Here is a 23411-nt window from a genome sequence, read left to right as displayed (position 1 = left end):
ATTATTTATACTACTTCAACTTAACATAACAGCATCAGGTTGTCTATTCAATTTGTTGCAGTCAGAAAGTGAGGAACACACATATGAAAATAAAACCTGTTTCCAAAGTCATTGTTAGAGATGTAATGGTATTATATTCATATACTCATATACTTGTACTTGGTCTACTTTCTATGCGTTACATCACTTATTCCATTTATGCTTTTGAAACAACATGGGCAAACAGTTGACAAATTACTAGTGTGGGGTAAATCTCGTTCCCTGCTAAATCAGTTTTCCTTCTGGGTTGAACAACACACTGACGTGATAAACGGACTCAAAAAGGTTTATATTTGCATTTCAAAATGATAATGTCAATCTGTCGTCACATGTACAATCAGTTTCCACTGTAATCAGAAATACAAACAAACTGTCTTTAACATTTGCTAACTAGCTAACCGTTAGCTAGCAAGCGGCGGCCATCTTGGCTTGCAATGCTGAATGAATGAATGCATGAATGAATGAATGAATGAATGAATGAATGAATGAATGGATGAATGAATGAATGAATGAATGAATGAATGAATGAATGAATGAATGAATGAAAACTTTATTTAACAGATTGCAGAATGGGTACAATACAGTACGGCTCAATACACACAATTGTTAAGGGGATGCAGACCAGAGAAAGTCGTTTGTCTTGTTTACATCAGGGTCCCCCATTTTCATTTCATAGTGAGTTAGTGCTAAGTGCTACTGTAAGTTAACATCCTATCATATTTGACAGACTGAAATGCAGTGGAAATGGTTATTTTATGAACTGATTGTACATACGATGGCAAATTGATTTTAATGTGTTGAAATGCAAATATTAACTTATATTGTTCATTCATCATTGTGACAAGGGTAGGAACGGACGTTAGATTGGCACCACACTAGTTCGGTCCTAAACTGTTTCAGTGGAATATGTGGTGGTTGCTAGGTAACCAACTAATACAGTTGACTTCTTGTTGGATTTGGTGCTGTATTTACTCATATCAAAACATGACCAAGATGATCATTGTACAGTTTATCTAAATAACACTCCTCTAATATGTGAGTCACAATTTTTTTTTTTGACTAAACATCTTTTCCCACAATCAATGAAAACCTATTCCATGGCTGTATCAACAGCTGTAGCCAGTTCTAGAATGAGTAAACTTCTAGTACAGTAGGGGTGACACGATGACACAGTGGTCAACACAGATGCCTCACAGCAAGAAGCTCCTGGGTTTGTAAATGTACTTGACAAATAAAGACTTTCCTATCCTTTTCCAGTACATACCGTAGGAAGGTGTGGTTTACTGTTTATTATTGCAGTCTATTATTTCCTCATGCTGTTATCTCTCCCTCTACCAGGTTCAGACAGTGGAGCCTAACGGTGTGTCTCTGAAGATCAGCCCCACGCAGGAGTCTGCCACACTGACCAATGGTCACCTAGCACAGGTTAGAACACATGTGTCAAACTCAAGGCATTTTCACAGTTTGTATCACTGGCCTGTGATACAAATCAAACACACCTCAGTCTCACTGCGCAGCGTATCTCAACTTTTCAAGCACACATACTAAAGAAATCTGTTATACCACAGCTTAGACAAATAAACACACACACACACACACACACACACACACACACACACACACACACACACACACACCTATCACAGGTCAGAACAATACATTTACATTAGGGCTGCTCGATTATGACAAAAATCATAATTTTTATTTTGATTGATATTGAAATCACGATTATTAAACATGATAACATCATATTGATGACTGAATTTGTTTTACATTTCTTCTCGACCAAAACCTTTCTGTTATGTTCTGCTTTCGTGGGCCATTGGAGGAGGAACCTTCGCTCATGTTATTATTATTTACTTTCGCTTTTAAAAGCTCATCAGTCGTCCGTTTTCACTCGACTCAAGACAGTATTATTCGGTTGCGTGTATCAAGTGAATTATTTCTAATTGACCATACCGTACCTACTCTGAAATTAAAACTGTGGACATAATGGGTTTAGGTTTAAGATAAGTGAAAGCTGTGATAGAAAGAGATGCAGAGGTGAGAGATGTGTTTTAATTGTGTGTGTTGCGTGCATAATATGTGTGAATAATAATGTGTTAAGTCCAGGACCAGTTTATCCTAGAATTGCTAATCTTACAAAATCTTGTGGGTGAATAATTAATTGAAACCCAATATTTATGATTATCTTGCAAATTCATCATTATTAAACATTTTATTTCACAAATCAAAGCCGTGGAAATAATTGTGCAAGACTGCATGCAAAGCTGAGGTGAGAGATGTTTTGAATGAACACAACACTCTGACTTTCCATCTTTAGATAATAAAATACTCAACCTCTACTGTCTTTAACTATGAAAGAAAAAAACACTATGAATGAAAACAACACCCTCTTACCCGGAGTGCTATCTACTGTATCCATCCAGATAGTTTTGCTGTGATTTGCTTAGTTTTGGAGATATCTGCCGTAGAGATGTCTGCTGTCACTCCAATACAATTGAGCTGAATGGCGCTCAAAGCACCCAAAAGATCATGACCCCGTCACTCAAGATAATCCACAGAATCTAACTTGTTGTGAGCAGTTTAATCTAGGAACTATTTTCGACCCGTTCATTATGAAGAAAGAGTTGCATTGCTCTTCATCTGAGGTCTCGACGACATTGAAAATGGGGGGGACCTCAATTGTCTTTTCGAGTATAAATAAAGGTTGATGAGGTACTCAAATGTGCAGGGATGTTAAAAAATATTTCTCTCTCACACAATTTTTCTTTCACCCTCTCTCTTTTGCTCTCTCTCTTTCTCTCTCACACTCTTTTCCCCTATTATACTCTCTTTATTCTCTCCTTCTCTCTCTTTTTCCTCTTCTCTCCCTCTCTCTCTCTCTCTCTCTCTCTCTCTCTCTCTCTCTCTCTCTCTCTCTCTCTCTCTCTCTCTCTCTCTCTCTCTCTCCCTCCCTCCCAGTCTCCCTCTGGTGGGACGTTAATTCGCCCGGTGGTGAAGACAATGAAGACGAGGAACTCTCTGTACCCAACAAAGAGAGACCATATGATTTGTAAATGTCTCTCTCTCAGTATCACATACGCTGCTACTATAGGAGGCCTCATCACCATCACTGGTACCTCAACCAACCTCATCTTCGCTGAGCAGTTCAACACGTAAGTACAGACACACACACACGCATATGCATACAGTATGAACACGCATGCACACACACGTACTGTCACGGTTTAGTACTGAACCCAATATGCAGACAGAGACAGATCTTGTAAAACCCAATATGGGTATATTTAATGAAGAAAAGGAAGGGGTCAAGTATCTCGGCAGGAAGGTAGATAACGGAGAGGCACTCATACAGTCCGGGGCAGGTGCTCTTTGAGAGCGGTTTTGAAGGAGGATCGGGATTTATATTCTTTTACGGCTGTGGGTAGGGCGTTCCACATTGTTGTGGCATAATTGCAAAACGTGTTTGGTCCCTTGTTTGAGGCGAATCTGGGTTGAACATGATTTGTGGAACTCCCTCTGGTGTTGTGGTCGTGGTATTCACTGACCTTTGGGAAGTATTTTGACATGTACATGTAGTGTATCTTGTAGACCAGGCCCATTGCAAGTTGCTGTACTCTGTCGTCTACTCTAAGCCATCCTAGGTTGTCAAAATGGGCAGGGGTGAGGTGGGTTCTAGGAGTCAGGTCAAGCAGTAGTCTGACCAGTTTGTTTTGTGATGTTTGTAGTCTTGTTTTTAGGGCCTTTGAGGTGCTTTGGTACCATGAGGTGCAAGCATAGTCGTAGTACCCTTGAATGAGTGCTCCTGTTAGTCTTCAGGGTATTCTTGTTTACCAGAGAGGAGATCCGGTACAAGAATCTTGTTCGTTGGTTGATTTTTTTGATTACATTGGTTGCCATTTTGTCACAGGAAAGATTTGCCTCTAGGATGGAACCCAGGTAGGTAATTTCATCTTTCCTTGTGACAATATTGTCACCCACTGTAACTGAGAAGTGGTCGGTCTTGCTGAGTTTGTTATTTGATCCAAAGAGAATGGACTCTGTTTTACCCAGGTGTAATGATAGTTTTGTTATCAGCGAGCCAGGTGCAGATTCTGCCGAGTTCAGAGCTGAGGGCTTTTTCAACCTGCAACTTGTCCCTGTCAGAGACCAGCAGGGCTGAGTCGTCCGCGAACAGGAACAAGTTGCAGTCACAAGCTGACGACATGTCATTTGCATAAATTAGGAACAGTAACGGTCCTAGTATGCTTCCTTGTGGAACACCACAGCTCACTTGAGGAGGAGATTCCTGACCTGACCTTTGACCCGCTAGCTGCGACATTGCTCAGCGCGGCGCCAGGAGGATATCCGCTCGCTGATGACTGCTGAGGCTGTTTAACAGCTTGTTGTTACACTGTCGCCAATTAACTGATCTTTAACAGCCAGGCTGGTAATCAGCCTCAGCAATCCTCAGCGAGCGGATTTCCTCCTAGCGCTGCACTGAGACATGTCAGCTGGTCAAAGGTCAGGTTATGATTATGAATGTGTGTGTGTGTGTGTGTGTGTGTGTGTGCGTGCGTGCGCGCGTGTGTGTGTGTGTGTGTGTGTGTGTGTGTGTGTGTGTGTGTGTGTGTGTGTGTGTGTGTGTGTGTGTGTGTGTGTGTGTGTGTGTGAGGCAGACTTACTGTGTTCATGGCTATAAGAAGTCTCTGCTAGTTAAAGTCAAGACTTCAAATTGACCCCCACGCGCACATACACTCGCTCGCTCACTCACACACACACTTACACACATGCATACACACACACACACACACACACACACACACACACACACACACACACACACACACACACACACACACACACACACACATACACACAACACACACACACACACACACACACACACACACACACACACACACACACACACACACACACACACACACACACACACACACACACACACTCCCACATTTTTTATAATCATATTCAATCAATCATATTTTGGCCAGTAAAAAAGTTTTCTTTTCAATTGTGTTCCCTTTTCAGAATTTAGCTATAAGCAAACAATGATAGAGATAAACAATGTGATAGTAACTGGTGAGTGTTTATATTATTTCAAGATAATAAAGTAGCTATGACTCAATAAATAATAAGCAGTAATGGCATCATTGGCATGTAGGTTACTTGCCCTACTCATGTACATTAGGCATCCACACTACACAGCATTTAAAGACATAAATAAACTTCATGGCTCATCTCCTCACTCTGGGTATTCAGTACTATATTTTATTGGCACCACTGCTGTACAAGTCTCTTTTTTTCACATGAAAGACACAACAACACAATAATAATAATACATAAGACATCACAGGACAGAAACGTATTGCAATAATGACAAGACAATAGAGATACAATAGAATAAATAAAATTAAAACAGAAATAAAAATTATAATTATATTGATAGACATTACAAAAGAGATTCCTAATTACAACAACAACCCAAGGGCTGTCTAACCAACCTAAAACATGTTAGCCATTGTAGTGCTGTACACGTATTTTAAAGTGTTTTATCACTCAATACATTTAATTAATAATAAACTCAATTCATTGTATCACTATCAAGTTGCCCCATCGGCCATGGCATGAAATTATTAATTCATATTCATTCAAGTATTTGCATGTGAGTGAAAGGTACATGTATCATTTCAAATATTGTACTGCCACCAACTGGTTACAAATCAAACAAAAAGTATTTTAAACAAGTGTTTTCTCACTCAATTATCAAGTTGCCCCATGACATGAGAGATAACACAGTCTCTCTCTCTCACACAAACACACTCGCGCACACACACACTGAGTAGCACCGTGTCAGAGCATCGGCGAAACGAAACCACAAGTGACAAGCCTACGCAAATTTAAGTAGGTACAGTACAACTATCACCATTGCCATCAATAAATATATGATAGCCATATAATAAATATACGAGGCTGGGCTTAACAAGTCAAAGTATTCTTAATAATAATAGCCCGAGGCTGGGCTTAACAAGTCAAAGTATTCTTAATAATAAATTATAGCCCGAGGCTGGCCTTAACAAGTCAAAGTATTCTTAATAATAAATTATAGCCAGAGGCTGGGCTTAACAAGTCAAAGTATTCTTAACCCTTTACCGGCCAAGTAACCATTTTTGGCCACTTCCCCATACAATATATTTAGCCAGGTGGGAGAGGGGGGATCTTTATGCAACAGACTCATTCCCCCCCGACACTCAACTAACCGCCTCGGACAGTCCTTCATACCAGCGGCCATCAGGCTCCACAACAGTGGGCAGCGACTAGCAGCCTCCAGGCTCCACAACAGGGGGCAGCGACTGCTACCAGATATTGACCTGGGACTTATAGGAACCCAAGGAGGACAACCTACACTACCTTAGGCTTACTGCACCTTATGTGGATACTGTGATACTGTGATACTGTGAATAATGTATATTTCAGTGGATACTGTGATACTGTGAATAATGTATACTCAGTAGATAGTAAATTATAACACTACCTTATGCATACTGCACCTTATGTGACACTGTGAATAATGTGAATATTTTCTTCAGCTAGTTAGATAGTAAATTATATTGACCAAATTGACCTAATTGTTTACACTGCCTGTGTTGTTTTTTACTACCTGTACCCCCCCTTCCCCCCATGCTGCTATGATGCCTGAATTTCCCCAAGGGGATCAATAAAGGAATATCTTATCTTATCTTAATCTATGAAAAAAACTTCTTCCAGCCAATCAGCACAGGTCAGGCTATGACACAAATATTGTCACCATCCCATCTGACCAATCAGGATAGACCCTGGGGATCTGCAACTTCCTTCTTTTCACCACAGCAAAAACAAATGCAAATTTTTGCACCTGCTTCTACTCTTCAAAATCCATTATTTCCTCAACAAGTCATGGTGAATTGATAACATTTACTCATTTTTGCAGTTGAACAATCATTGTAAAGGATGGGATAGGTGATTTTTGCATAGGATTTGTGAAATCAGGATTTGTTGACATAGTGTCCATTTTTAGACATATGCCCGATGCATCTAGTCAGTCACACTTAGGGTATTACTACTACCATGTAGTGTCATGTAGTACCCTGTAGTACCATGTAGTACCCTGTATTGCCATGTACCCTGTAGTACCATGTATTGCCATGTAGTACCCTGTATTGCCATGTAGTGCCATGTAGTACCATGTACCCTGTAGTACCCTGTAGTACCCTGTATGTCCCTGTGTAGTACCCTGTAGTACCCTGTAGTACCCTGTAGTACCATGTAGTATCATATAGTACCCTGTAGTACCCTGTAGTACCATGTAGTATCATGTAGTACCCTGTAGTACCCTGTAGTACCATGCAGTATCATGTAGTACCATGTAGTATAATGTAGTACCCTGTAGTACCATGTAGTACCATGTAGTTATATAGTTTTGTCCGCTATTCTTCTTTGGGCCTTTATCGGCTACTGTTGCCATGGCAAGGCAAATTCAAGAAAACTCCCAATACATTTTATTATTTATTTTATGTTATGAATCAGCCTGCCAAGTTTCATAGATATGCCCCCTAAGGAAAAATATGCCCCATAGCCCCCACATCTTTAGGGTACCGGTCGAGGGCCTGTTCACAGACACTTCGGTTAACCTTAATTTACAGGGGGAAATCTTTAAAAAAAAAAAAAAAATTATTGTAGATCACTTTTGAAATAGCACCAAAATAACATTCTAGAGTTGAAATTGTGAATTTCCAGGTATTTCAAGAAGTGACCGGTAAAGGGTTAATAATAATAATAAGGGCCATAAACATTATGACTTACCATTAGAAGAGTTGGAGGCGGCGAGTGGCACTGATCTTCTTGGGCTGCGTCCTTCCACTCAGTTGTACATTTTCGTGTCTTGAAAAACTCTTTTGCAACTTTAAAACCATCCAGTCTCCGTTTGGTGCTATACTGCTACTGTCTGCTAGCATAGAAATTCCGGCAGCAGAAACAAAAAGCTACATCAGCATTGTCACTGTACTCGAGCCAGTCTCTGTTATGGAACCAAGTATAGCTACAAATGACCGTTTCCTACTGCTAAAAATGCTGGCAGGGTATGGTTGTAAAACCATTTGTTTGGGTTGCTCAGTCCCGAGATCATTTAACGGTGTGGATCATGATGGCTAACCTGCCATGTTAGCTTCTGCTGCATTAACAGATGCACCTGCACCGGGCGCTTCTTGGCAGACTTCATGGCGCCTTACCGAAAGCTCTTCAGAGGTGCTGGTTTCTCCAACGTTAGATGTTGGAGGACGAGGAGGAAGCATTGGAGGAAGCCGTGAAGAAGTGCCCCTGCCCCACCATTTTTGTATGTCAATATTTTATGTCCGTCTCCTTGTGTTTTATTTGACCGTCCCTGGCGGTGACAGACGGACCCTCTATAAATTGTACTTTTCGCGCTCACTCACGCAGTCACGCTCTGACTACCCATCAACTCAACGTGACCAATTACGTAATAACAAATTCAAACACACACCAATCAGCGATCAAACATACACTTCTTTTAAGACTTTTTGTTTAATTTAGTTTAATAAAGGAAAACATCTGACTTTTACTATAATAAAAATTATTACTAAAAAATTGTAATAAATAAAATAAAATTTAAACTGGAGTGGCACCTCAGGGGCACCTGAGATTTCAGGGGGGGCACGTGCCCCTGGTGCCCCAGTGGTAAATTCGCCAGTGTTCTTCATGTCCCGTGGCCAGATTTCCTGTGCACTCCTTTGAACTAGCAGCCATGTGGCCTCACACAGTGACCTAACTTTATGTTCTTAGTTTGTCCATTAGAAAACACAACTAGACCTGGTTGAGCTTATTATGTCTGGGTCAGCCTACTGGGTCAGCCTACTGGGTCAGCCCCTCCTGGACGCTAAAGCAGGGCAGGTCAGAGGATTGGAACTAATGGTGAAGTCTACTGTGTATGTGTGTGTGTGTGTGTGTGTGTGTGTGTGTGTGTGTGTGTGTGTGTGTGTGTGTGTGTGTGTGTGTGTGTGTGTGTGTGTGTGTGTGTGTGTGTGTGCGCGTGTGTGTGTGTGTGTGTGTGTGTGTGTGTGTGTGTGTGTGTGTGTGTGTGTGTGTGTGTGTGCGCGTGTGTGCGCGCATGCGTGTGCATGCATACATTTGTGTGTGTGTGTGTGTGTGTATATTCATTCAAACCTTTATTTATTCTCGAAAAGGACAATTGAGGTCACCCTCATTTTCAATGTCGTTGAGAATTACAGACATTTCAATGCATACATTTTTTATAATATAATAATAATAAATAATAACTCTTATCTGTATAGCACCCTTCACACATGGATCGCAGCCCAACATGCCCCACAGCAAGTAGCACACAATGAACATAGGCATAAAATCAGCATACAGTTGACAGAATAAAAACAATGTATAAAATGCAGACATAAGAATAGGTATAAAAGACAATAAAAGTAGTGCAACGTAGAACGTGTAGACATAAGAATAGGCATAACATAAGTACAATAAGTGTACGCATATATATGTGTGTGTACGTGTGTGTGCATATGCATGCATACATTTCTGTGTGTATGTGTGTGTGTGTGTGTGTGTGTGTGTGTGTGTGTGTGTGTGTGTGTGTGTGTGTGTAAGCATACATTTGTGTGTATGTGTGTGTGTTTGTGTGTGTGTGTGTGTGTGTATGTGTGTGTGTGTGTGTGTGTGTGTGTGTGTGTGTGTGTGTGTGTGTGTGTGTGTGTGTGTGTGTGTGTGTGTGTGTGTGTGTGTGTGTGTGTGTGTGTAAGCATGCATGCATACATTTGTGTGTGTACATGTGTGGATGCATACATGTGTGTGTGTGTGTGTGGTTGCGTGTGTGTATGAGTGTGTAAGCACAGCACTGTGTGTTCCACACGGACAAGGTCTGACTGCACACATTGACCTCTGACCCCTGAGGGGGTGAGCTGGGAGCTTGTTGACTCTGAGGTGAAGCAGGAAGGATAGGAAGGATGATGACACAGTGGTGAGGAGGGGAAAGCGGGGAAGGTTGCCCCTTGATAGGGGAGTAGGGCGGAAGGTTGATGGAGAGGGTTGGAGGGGAGAGGGAGGGAGGGAGGGAGGGAGGGAGGGAGGGAGGGAGGGAGGGAGGGAGGGAGGGAGGGAGGGAGGGAGGAGAAGGAGAGGCAGGGGAGAGGTGGAGGGATGGAGGGAGGAGAAGGAGAGGCAGGGGAGAGGTGGAGGGAGATGGATGGTGGAGAGGAGAGAAGAGAAGAGAAGAGGGGAATCAAGGAGGAGAGATTCAGAGAGTAATTGTGGAAAGGGAGACCAAGGGTGGGGATGAGGGAGAGGGGAGAGGAGAAGAAAGGGGAGAGGAGAAGAAAGGGGAGAGATTAAAACCAACAATCAAACCGTCCGTCCTGCTCCCTGCTGTCACCTGTACCCTCCAGTTCCCAAGGCAACGCACACCTGACTGTGTTAGATTAACATGCTCTACTGATTAACATGTTAGTTTGGTGTAGTTTGAACATAAGGCATGGGAAGAGATTGGAGAAGGAAAGACAAGTGAGGCAGACAGGTGGGAAGGGAAGAGGGAGGAAAGAGAGGAACAACAGACCCTTGTGAGGCCCAGGGAAGGAGGGGATGCTGAGAGAGTGGAGAAAACAAGCGCAGAAGGAAGGTAAACACTTGACCCTTAAGCTTGACCCTAACCCTAGCCACAACGGAGACCCATCTTGACCCTAACCCTATCCACAACAGAGACCCAGCTTGCTAGCACATATCTGGGCCACAGTTAACACTTTCCGTGCCAGCAGGGGAAGCCAAAAATAGCGCTTGAGTGCCAACGTTGTAGTCAATGGAGGGCGATCATATTTGCGAACGCATAAACTATATCTTAAATTATGGCTATGTGTCTAATATGCCCGTCGCTTATCAATGACTTGTTTGCAGTCAACATTGTCGAAACGGATTGTTTTTTAATCGGTTAATTTCCGTTTTATACCATTTTGAAAAACGCTCGTTTTTTTAAACGTCCAAAAAAAGAAAAAAAGATTCCGTGATAATAGCTCTTTAGTGGAATACACAAAACACGTTGTCTTTTTTCTGCCTATTTATGAATCGTTTTCAAATAAATGCTAGATTATCGATAGTATATGTGTACTTATGCACGCTAGAGAAGCGAGCTGAAAAATCGATTATCTTATTTCCTGATCAGCACACACACACTCACAGCCACACACACACATATGGAACACGCTGATATAGGTGAAAAGAGCTCTGATTATCCCAAGACTGGTAAAATAGATTCCTTACCTCAGATCAGATGTTCTCCAAAAAGATGATTCCAATTCCTGATCGCCATTCCAAATATCGATCGCGTTTATTGATCCAATGCTGGGTACTGGAAATACATAATCCAAGCTGTTCTGAGGGTGGGCAATGACTGGGATCATCTCCGGTTACATGCCTGACAAGTAAAATGTGGATTCCAGACTCTTTTTTTCCCATCCATTTCATTCAGTCCAATCCAATGGGGTGCAATACCATCCGGAGAGACGATAGGGGGCGGTATTTTCCCTGTTCGAGCTCAGACAGATCCCCACTGGTAACGTGAGGCTAGATTGATGAAAAATGAATGGAAATCGATAATAAATAAAAAGAACGATTAAAAACTAGATTTCTCGTCGGTTGGCACTCAACGCATGGCATGAACTAACGAGGTTTCTCGTGGCTGGCACTGTTAATGTCATACACTTAAAACCCCAAGGTGGGAACAGGGTGGAAAGGAATCCCAACCTGAGCATGGCATAAGACCAAAATGGCGGCTGTGCGACTATGGTCAATAATAACACAATTTAGAGCCTTCTGTGCATTTAACCAAGCCTTGTCTTTCTCTCTCCCTCTCTCTCTCTCCCTCTCTCTCTCCCCCTCTCTCTCTCTCTCTCTCTCTCTCTCTCTCTCTCTCTCTCTCTCTCTCTCTCTCTCTCTCTCTCTCTCTCTCTCTCTCTCTCTCTCTCTCTCTCTTCCCCCCCTCTCTCTCCCTCTCTCTCTAGGCGCTACCCAGATGCTAAGGTGATAAACTTCGGTACGTGGTTCATCTTTGCTTTTCCCATCGCCATCATCATGCTGGTTCTCACCTGGGTGTGGCTACACATCCTCTTCCTGGGCTGCAAGTGAGTCAAGAAAAGGTTGGGTTAGGTTACGTTGGGTTGGGTTAGGTTATATTAGGTTAGATTAAGGTTAGGTTAGGTAGGTAGGTAGGTAGGTAGGTAGGTAGGTAGGTATTTATTTAGACAACAAACATATAGATCACATGAGTATTTACTTTGTCAGGGATAGAAACGAAAAGCAGAGACTTATTTCCATCGTTGTCCCTGGAGTCAAGGATGCTTGATTCATACACACACAACTCATTACAGTAATATTTCACAATCATTACATTTGATAGTAATAATGGCACACAATCATTAATTAATACAAACATGCGCATTTGTTGAGACATGTTTAACTAGCCTTGAGACATAAAGTATGTGCATTCCCGCTGCCGTGTTTAGCGCGGAGCACCCTGAGGGAAGGGGGGTGAGGGGCGGGAGGGAGGAAGGAAAGATTGTCCAGATCCACCGTTGCAGAACCGGAAGGGCCGGGGATGTGGGATTGACTTCAATGCCGTCATTGGGGGTGGGACTTGGCGATGAGACAGTCACTTTGGCACCCCTCCAGCACTCGTACTGCGTACACGTGGGAGGGGGAATTAATTGGGTGTGGGATTGGGGGTGGGGGGGGCCACTGCCACTCTTATCTCCTTCAGACAAAGCCTGGCCTTGGGAGGCTCCATCATCCCCAGTACGCTGTGTACCATCCTCGACTCCCGACTTGACCTTGACTCCACTCTGCAGCAGACGGAGGGGGGGGGGCATCAGGCAGCAGTGGCCAAAATGATTCCAAGAATGCCCCAATTTGGTTTAAACATGATTGATCACGTCCTTAATTTCCTGCGTGATCCCCAGCATGGCCTTTGATCTCGATTGTTCGTCAGAGTGGTAGACAGCAAGTCTCTTATAAAGTTCCATCTGGTTGACTTCGATCCTGGCTATAGCCAACGCCAAAGGATTTACGTCTCTCCGAATTAAGTTAAAGCAGAACCAGATCCAGATAATGATCGCTCCCATTCCGATCATCATGCATGTGAGGATATATACATCCTCCATCTCTTCAATTTCAAGTGGAAAAAGGCTAATTGGATTCCACTTCCCGTAGGTATCAATAGCAAACCCCGATTGGAAACTTCCGAGCGGACATAGCGGATCAGCCGCATTCTGCTTCCTCGAAGAAAATATGCGGTCTATCGCTGCAAATGACCAGCTTACTAGATCCATATCGTAGTTGAGTAGAGAGTTGAGTTGATTCCGTTGAAGAAGGTAGAGTCGACACATCAAGACGGCTTCAGGGAGGCAGTGAGCGGCGAAAGATGAGAATCCACACGGCAGCCAGACAGCTTCAGGGAGGCAAGAAGGCAGCAGTGGGGGTGACCTTGAAGGTCCTGGGAGAGGGAAAGAAATGCGACTGTTCTCTGGGGAGGCTTGAAGAGGTTAGGTTGGGTTAGATTATTTTAGATTAAGGATAAGGTTGGGGTAGGTTAGGTTAGCTTGGGTTAGGTTAGATTATGGTTAGTGTTAGGTTAGGTTAAGTTGGGTTAGGTTAGGGTTAGGTTAAGTTGATTTAGGTTAGGTTGATTTAGGTTAGGTTAGGTTAAAGTTAGGTTGATTTAGTTTAGGGTTAGGTTAGGTTGATTTAGTTTAGGGTTAGATTAAGGTTAGGTTAGGTTGGGTTAGATTATTTTAGATTAAGGATAAAGTTAGGTTAGCTTGGGTTAGGTTAGGTTAGATTAAGGTTAGTGTTAGGTTAGGGTTAGGTTAGGTTTAGGTTAGGTTAGCTTGGGTTAGGTTAGGTTAGATTAAGGTTAGTGTTAGGTTATGGTTAAATTAGGTTGATTTAGGTTAGGTTATGTTTAAACACTTGGCCAACAAGTGACGACCATGTGTGTGTGTGTGTGTGTGTGTGTGTGTGTACGATGTATGTACAGTGTTACAGTATTATTATGTACAGTGATACGGGTATAAAAACACTATGATAGTAAGTAGGGGTGTAACAGTATGTGTATTCGTCCCGCGACGTCACGGTTCGGTACATCCAGCTGTACACACTGTAGCACCCACTTTACCCACTTTAGACACTAACACACTTTATATTTATTGCTAAGGAGATTTGCACATCAATCTCATGCACCTCATTGCACCTCATTGCACCTGAAAAAAGTTGTAGAACGCGCTCACCTCACTAGACTTGACACTGGGTGCTGTAACCTCTAATATCATACATAAAAATAGGGAAACAATGTCCAGGCACGCACTCCAGGTTTTTCCAAATTTATTGGCAGCCTGTAATCATGACGTTTCGGTGTGAACAATAGGCTGCCAATAAATTTGGAAAAACCTGGAGTGCGTGCCTGGACATTGTTTCCCTATTTTTATATATTATACCTCATTGCACCTCACCACCACAAGGTGGCACCACAAGCTAAGCTATACCTTACCATTTCTACACTGTACTGTATCTGCATTGTATAGACTATACATATACTGTATATATGTATATTGAAAATGTTTGTTTTGTTTACACTTGTTTACGTACTTTACTTTCTATTTTATACTTATATTATACTTATTTTATACTATCTTGTTATTTTATCTAGCACACTCTCAGGAGCAAAACAGAAAGAAGCATTTCATGCAAAAGTATTCTGTATTTCTGTATGACAACTAATAAAGAAACTTGAAACTTGAACTTGAGCTATACAACGAATACGTCTCATACCACTAGGTGAAACTAGGGTTGCACATTTTACAAATCTATGCTCAATATCTTTACTTTACTTTACACTGGCTTACATTGATCTTTAACGTTGAATATTAAGCTTGTGTTGCCAAATTTAGATGATGAATAAAACGCTGAAGCTTGTAAAGGCATGATGACAAGCGGACAGAACAAATTAACAACGTGCACTGACACTCTGCACTGGGCTCCCCTCCTCCCCTCCCGTTTAGTACAGGTGTCCCTAAAACAAAACCATGAATGAATCATATGTTTGTAACACAGCAGGGTCCTTACAATTTTACAGTTTTCTTTAATTTTCTTGTTCGCCCAATAATGTTAACCAATGGAAAGACACACACACACACGCCAACACACACGCCAACTATCTCACAGCTGATAAAAAAAATAAAAAAGAAGCACTACATACTTTTACGGACTGATCATCTGAGCTCCTCTCCAGTTGAGCTGCTACGGTGTTTAAATCCAAAATATTGATAAATCATCTGCCATTGTTGTGTAACATGTCATCTCTTCTCTAGTCTTCAGTCTCGGCTTCTCGTGAAGTTAAATCTACTCTACAAGTGAAACTGAAACTTAACAAGCATAAGTTGGGGGCAGTAGGAAATTAATTTACTCAGTGGATGCCTGAACACAGAATGACACCAGTATCACTGACTACCATGGCAAGCCTATGGGGAACTAAGTATAACTTAATAGAAAATTATTATATTTAATAATCATAATTATTATTATTATTATAAATACATATGGTAATAATAATTATTTAAAAAAAAATCCTGTTGTACCACACTGTGACCCCAATACTGAGGTACGTACCGAACTGTGGCTTCTGAGTACCGTTACACCCCTAGTACTAAGTCATACTGGCCAGCGGTATAACTAGTAAGAGTAGGTATGGGATATATACAGATATAGATATAGCATATACAGGAGAGTAGCATGTAACTGCTCAATGTCCAGGTGGGTGAAGAGGTTAGAGGCAGAATGTCTCTTGGGTCACACACACACACCACCTAAGTCTCTCCTTCAGTAATACTAATTACAGGTTATCATCCTCCCTCTAACCCATGTTGTCACTTTGAGGTGCCGTCATGTTGCGATTGTGCCACCGTCTCTCCCAGAGTGCTATTTTCAACAGAGTAGGTCATTATGATGATGCTGTTTTTGCGGTGTGTTTGTAGAGAGACACATGCTCGCCTTGGACACTGTACAAAAAAACTTTGTCTCTGCTTATATTTTCAAAGAACCTTTTTGGCTTTTGTTGTCGTCGTTGTTGTTGTTGAATCAACTAAAAGGGAGAGAGGAAGTATTAAATATCAAGTTACGTAACTCGTATTTAGTTGATTCAGCAACACGAAGCGATTTGTTTTTGACAATTTATCATTCTTTACAGTGTACTGTATTACTGATACATCAGACTGGCACATCCTAGTACTTTGTCTTTGTTCACAGCCGTGCCTACTTTTGGGGGAAACACAGACATCATTCCTATTGACCTCCATTGTATTTGGCCTGTATAAAAACGGCGTCGACAGAATGCTTACATAGTTTGAAACGTTTGTTTTGTTAGTGCATCATGTTAAAGTCAAGCAATTACTTCCCAACACTGGCCACCATTGAGCTTCACACCATTGTGAAAAGTCAAATGCATTAATATTTCCCCATTCAGCTGCAGGATATCTCCTCATTTCCCTACCTGGACCTTTAATATTAACTTATGAATCTCCAAGTGACCTGAAACTAAGAGGTAATGACTATTTGGTCTTCAGCGTGATATATTAGGTCCTAAAATTGTAGTTTATAGAACAAATCTAATCATTGTTTATTATTGGGTTATTTCCCCCCAAATAGTCGCGGCGATCAGAATTCAGAGCAGACAACGTGGTGTTGCTGGTCTGATGTATTGGTAATAGTGACACTGTGTAGATATTTCTGGTTTTTGACGTCTGTATTCCAGGATTCACTGAGTTCTGTTGATGTTCTTGTGCTTCAGCTTCATAGAGACGTGTTCGCTGAGTAAGAAACGTAAGACCAAGAGAGAGATGCTGTCTGAGCAGAGGATCCACGAGGAGTACATTAAACTAGGACCCATCAGGTGTGTGTCTCTGTGTGGTTGTGTGTGTCTCTGTGTGGTTGTGTGTGTGTCAGTTTGGTTGTGTGTCAGTGTGTGTGGATGCGTGCAAGTGTGTGTATGCGCGCGTGTGCATGTGTGTGTGCGTGTGTGTGTACATGTATAATGTGGTTAACACTTTGAGCGCCACTCACGGCTTTTCTCGGGTTTACGACCCGACCGTTGAATGCCACGTCGCGAGTATTCTCGGGTGTTTATTTTTGAATTTTTTTATTAGCGATCTGAAATCATATTGCATCACGCGAGCCTACCGTTGGAGATCCAGGGACCGCCGGCGCTCAGATGTGAAAAAAGCGCCCCCTATAGTCTCCCAGATGGTAAATCACCCTTTTGGAATGGACTCAATGAAAGTGAATGGGAGAACGGATTTCTGACTCCACATTTTACTTCTCACTGATGCAGCCGGGGTCTACCAGAATTCATTCTGGAGCCTCTGAGCCGCGAGGATCATGTGTTCTACTGTATACACAGTTGATCAATACATTTATCGATTTTTTAGAATGGCAATCGGAAATTGGAATAAACCATTTGGATACCATCTGACCTCAGGTAAGGAATCTATGTTATCAGTGTTAGGATAATCAGACTCGTTTTCACAGAGATATAAGCGTTTATGTGATATGTGATATGGCTGTTTTGACTGTAAAAGCCATGAGGAAATAACAACAGCGATTATCAGCGCACGGCACGAGCGTGCGTGCGCACACATATACTATCGATCATCTAGCATTTATTTGAAAACGATTCATAAATAGGCCGACAAATGACAACGTTCTGGAATATTCCAGTAAAAGGCGATTATCATAGGCATGGGTTGTTTTTCCCCGGAAAACGGGTGATTTTCAAAATGCTATCAAACGGAAATGAAGCGATAAAAATACAATCTGCCTTGCCAATGTTGACTGGAAAATGAGTCTTTGATAAACGACGGGCAGATTAGACACATAGCCATAATTTAAAACATAGATTAGGCGATATTAACGTTAACATTGGCCGTGGATGGTGGCACTCAACGGGGTAAATAGGAAAACACGGCCCGGCACTGAAAGTGTTAATCTTAATCACCCTCAGGTTGTGACATGAGCATGTTGTTGTTCATTGTGTGTGTGTGTGTGTGTGTGTGCACATTTGTTGTTAGCCTAGCAAATGTGCTATCTCTCTCTCTCTCTTTCACTCTCTATCTATCTCTCTCTCTCTTTCTCTCTCTCCATCCTAGCTACTCTGAGGTGGAGACAGGAGCATGTTGTTGGTCAAGTAAACATGTGTCTGTTATCAGTTTTATAGATCCATATATCTCTCTTTCTCCATCTCTCTCTCTCACTCCCTCTGTCTGTCTCTCCCTCACTCTCCCTCTCCTCGTTCTCTCCCTCTCCTCTCTCCCCCTCCCCCTTCTCTCTCTCTCTTTCTTCATATATCTCACTCTGTCTCCCTCTCTCTCCCTCCCTCCCTCTGTCTCCCTCTCCCCCCCTCTCTCTCTCTCTCTCTCTCTCTCTCAGCTATCCAGAGGTGGTGACTGGTGTGTTCTTCATCATGATGACCTTGCTGTGGTTCACCAGAGAGCCAGGCTTTGTACCTGGCTGGACGTCACTGTTTGAGAAGTACGTAACTTGATCTGATCTGATCTTTTGAGGAAATTGCTCCCACACTGGGACCTCACAATGACCTCAGAGTGACCTCACATTATGTTATCTATAGGAAAGGCTACAGGACAGATGCTACAGTAGTTCTCTGTTATTTATTTCATCTATAGGAAAGGCTACAGGACAGATGCTACAGTAGTTCTCTGTTATTTATTTCATCTATAGGAAAGGCTACAGGACAGATGCTACAGTAGTTCTCTGTTATTTCATCTATAGGAAAGGCTACAGGACAGATGCTACAGTAGTTCTCTGTTATTTATTTCATCTATAGGAAAGGCTACAGGACAGATGCTACAGTCTCAGTACTGTTGGGTTTCCTGCTGTTCCTGATCCCCGCCAGAAGACCCTTCTCTTCCTCTTCCAGCAGCAAGAACAAAGGTGAGAGTCTTAGACCGATGCAATGTTTGGTTGATGTGTCGTTCGGGCGCTCTTCTCAGATACTGTACTGTATGTGCAGCATGTTGCGCAACCGTCTTCATTCCGATGTCCTTGGAAACTCTAGTCTAATCGTGCCGAAGCACATCATGGTAACCGTTCTCTGATCGGTTATCTGCGCTCAACCTTTAGAAGCAGAGGGTTGAGATGAATACACTGGGGTTTCATCCTTGTGGACCTCCCTGTTCCTCGCCTCTGTACTCCATGTATAGGCGTTAACTCGAGTCTGAAATGTCTGAACTCAAACAAGAAGTTTGGCTGGCTGCAGTTGACCATGTTCGCACGGTGGCCATTTTGCTCCTATGATGCACTCAGGTTCCACCCCGAACAGCAAATGTGAGCACATTCTTCACAGTGAGTACGAAAGACTGTAACCCAGTGGTCACCAACCTTTTTAAGCCCAAGATCACTTTTTATTTTTTGGTGAAGGCAAGATCTACCCATTGAAGCGTTGAGAGAAAAAGACAGCCAAGATTGTACTTTAAACTAAATGACTTTTATTTGCCTGTATTCTAATTACATGCAATGCTTTGGTCCAACATTAAAACGTCAAAGTATGTACTTTCTCAGTCAGTGCTAAGTGCAGTCATCTTATGCAGCATCACTTTTCACATCAAAACAAAAGTAGAACTGTAATGTGACTTTCTCATATTATTAACATTGACAAACATTTACAATTAGCATTTTATAAAGTAGAACTGTAATGTGTACTTTCTCAGTCAGTGCTAAGTGCAGTCAGTGCTAAGTGCAGCATCACTTTTCACATCAAAACAAAAGTAGAACTGTAATGTGGACTTTCCCATTTTATTAACATTGACAAACATATTACAATTAGCATTTTATAAAGTAGAACTGTAATGTGTACTTTCTCAGTCAGTGCTAAGTGCAGTCAGTGCTAAGTGCAGCATCACTTTTCACATCAAAACAAAAGTAGAACTGTAATGTGGACTTTCTCATTTTATTAACATTGACAAACATATTTACAATTAGCATTTTATAAAGTAGAACTGTAATGTGTACTTTCTCAGTCAGTGCTAAGTGCAGCATCACTTTTCACATCAAAACAAAAGTAGAACTGTAATGTGGACTTTCTCATTGTATTAACATTGACAAACATATTTACAACTAGCATTTCATGCGTTCGTCACCAACCCCGGAGCGGCTGGATTCGCCTGTTCGAATCCAGCTCACAGCTCCGGGGTTGTCACCAGCTTGGCTGGCCGTTCACACTAATACAATTGGCAGTATTAGAGGGTGGGAGAAGCTGGAGGGGTGGGTCCGGGTCGTTGTAAACAGCGACTCCTACAGTTCGGTCGGGGCGCCTGCTAAGCGCGGATAGGATCTAAGTGGGATAGTGTGATCCTTCCACATGCTACGCCCTCTCAGTGAGAATCCGTGCTGCCAGGTGAAAAGAAGCGGTTGATTGGCTGGACGTGTGTCGGAGGAAGCACGTGGTAGCCTCCACTCTCCCAGACCGACTGTGGGGGTAAGTGCGCAGCGACCAGGAAGGGGATTGGGAATTGGCATAACGACTAACATTGGGATGGGAGAAAATCAGAGGAAAAAGGAGGGGGGAAAATATCAAAAAAAAAAAAAAAAAAAAAAGCATTTCATAAAGTAGAACTGTAATGTGTACTTTCTCAGTCAGTGCTAAGTGCAGTCAGTGCAGCATCACTTTTCATATCAAAACAAACGTAGAACTGTAATGTGGACTCTCAGGGATAGATCTGAAGAAAAAAAAGAAAAAAGAAAATAATTTTTTTTCAGGGAAAGATCTACAGGGAAAGTCTCAAAGATTGACCAGTCGATCGCGATCGATGGGTTGGTGACCACTGCTGTAGCCTGTATATAATATATTTAACGGGGTAACATTTTGAATTCATCCAGTCAACTGTGCTACTGTTGAGATAAAAATTTGCTTAACCCTTAAGCCAGAGTGGTCCGGTACTGGTAGGAGATTGATATCACGCCATAAATAGATGAATACAGAATGTATTAATTAATGTTGCATTTCTTTTCAAATGTAGCCAAGAGTAAATACTAGGGATGCCCCAATCGATCGGCCAGCGATCGGTATCGGCCGATATTCAGTATAAATATGAGATCGGTGATCGGTGATAATGCTTTATTTTCGCCGATTGTCAAAACCGATCGAAAAACATGATCCCATTCTTAGCGGAGATCTCACTGCTGACTTCTCTCTCAGACACACAGCTGCCTGCAGCGTACAGCCCCTCCTCCTCCCCAGCCCCTCCCGCACTCGTGTAAACAAGAGGCTCCTATGCCTCGCAGTCTGCTATAGTCTGGTCCATGCGACGTGAGCTAACGTTGGCTACCTACCGAGCTAACGTTACTGTTTAAACTAAATGACCCAGTGACTACATGAGGCATTGTCTAACGTTATCTAGCTGGCTAGCTACTGATAGCTGCTGATATCAACAAATGCTCCAGCAATAGTCGAGTGCATGATAAGTTACCTCCGTTGACTCGGTAGCACACGTTAGCTCACGTTAGCTCTAAACTAAATAGTTCACTGAGGCGTTGTCTTAACGTTATCTAGCCGGCTAGCAGTAGCTACAGATAGCTCCTGATATCAATGTCTTATAACATTGATTCGATGCGTATTCGAGCTGAGGGCATGCTGAATGTGATTTATACCAATAGGGTCCAGCTGCAGTGCCGGAGAATCCTGGCCGTAGCTGGAGGCTACTCGAGTACACACAGACAGTGGAGCTGTTTGCAGATAGCAAGCATTTTGACTTGTTGCGTGGTGGCGATGTCTCGCAGATAATACAACTACAAGTATGATTATATAATATATATTTTTTCTATAAAAAAAAATATTATATATATATATATTTATTTTTTATACCAAAAACGATCGATATCGGATCGGTATCGGCCGATATGGCTCAAGACGATCGGTGATCGTATCGGTGGCAAAAAAAACGTGATCGGGGCATCCCTAGTAAATACCCTAACCCTATCAAAACAGCAGTCAAAGTGTATATTATATTTTGTTATTAGTGAAATATAAGCTTATAAAAATATCCGCGCATTGCATCGGAAAGCGGAGGATTTAGGCGGAAGTTAAGCAAGCTGTCATAAGTGTGTGTAGTCCGATGAACGGGGAGACCAAGGGCTTTCGATGAACGTTATTGCAAACCTGAACGTTATTGCCATAAAATAGAACGTAGTTATTTTCTTTACCTTTCTGTGAACGCCTAGCAAATAAATGCGTTGCAATCTGATGACAAATTATATTTACATTATAAAAAAGTAACTGTACTTACAGTAGATTTCATTTGAGTTTTTGCTGCCCTGTCAGGGGCGCCTGGTGGTACGAAATCCAGATTGAACTCTGCCATTGGAAAGGGGAGATTTGGCCCGATCCATAGATGTGTGACTTGGCCATAATAGGGTCATTTATAGGCCTGTTATTCTATATTCATATTTCAAATTGCATGTGTCTGGATGGCAAAATGCAGTACTGTATCTACAAAACCCCCTGTAAATCATCTGCCCTTTATTCATGTGCTTAGATTTTTAGTACACGTGATCTCAAGAAGGTGCTGAATGAGCTCAGTGGCTTTTTCCACGTCTGGTCAATGTTAGCATGGTGTTATTCACTGTCAAAGATGAAAACAAAGACAATTTATATTCTCTTTTGGTTCATTATTGAGAGACATATCCTCTTATAATGAGAGACATATCCTCTTATAATGTGTACTTGTTCTGTTGTGTTTTTGTGTCATTTGTTTATTTTTTTGTTGTGTGTTATGTGTTCTAATTCTGAATTACATTGCACAAAATGTGGGACCCTCTCGAAAACGAGATACTGTATCTCAATGTGGTTTTCCCAATAAAGAATTTCAATATATTACAATTTACTCAAGCCTAGTAACAGACACCATATTTCTGACACTGGGAATACATTCCCTGAGGTCCATAGATGTCCCTAGATACCAAGAACATACAAATGGGCCTTGTAAAAGTGGAGCTATCCAGCTGAAAGCTAGCCTAGCTTAGCACAAATGAATGGAAGCGGATACGGACCAGTTAGCCTAGCTTCAAACTCTGGGAAAGGTGTGTTTTTCTAAGCTAGCTGGTCCGTATCCGCTTCCATTAATTTGTAATAAGTTCCTTTATTGATCCCCTTGGTGAAATCCGGGCATCATAGCAGCATGGGGGAGGGGGGGAGGGGAGGTGCAGGTATGGGCAGCGTGTATGCTTTACCCAACGCAGTTGTGTTT

The 23411-nt window shown here is 42.1% G+C and overlaps 1 protein-coding gene across 1 annotated transcript in view; it reads left to right on the top strand.

Annotated features, from left to right (window-relative positions):
• Positions 1-23411, top strand: part of slc13a4 (solute carrier family 13 member 4) — a gene marked incomplete at both ends in the record, with an annotated part of 85135 nt that overhangs the window by 48056 nt on the left and 13668 nt on the right. The window contains 6 exons of the mRNA XM_084330262.1: positions 1378-1464; positions 3004-3197; positions 12111-12230; positions 16946-17047; positions 18580-18681; positions 18995-19101. Of these exons, the coding sequence (XP_084186388.1) occupies positions 1378-1464; positions 3004-3197; positions 12111-12230; positions 16946-17047; positions 18580-18681; positions 18995-19101 (712 nt within the window). The remainder of the gene's footprint in view (positions 1-1377; positions 1465-3003; positions 3198-12110; positions 12231-16945; positions 17048-18579; positions 18682-18994; positions 19102-23411) is intronic.

Source organism: Notolepis coatsorum (assembly GCF_963971535.1).
Source record: "Notolepis coatsorum genome assembly, chromosome: 15".
Classification (NCBI taxonomy): Eukaryota; Metazoa; Chordata; class Actinopteri; order Aulopiformes; family Paralepididae; genus Notolepis; species Notolepis coatsorum.
Note: the sequence above shows the minus strand (reverse complement) of the source record. Positions and strands in the feature narration are given on the sequence as shown.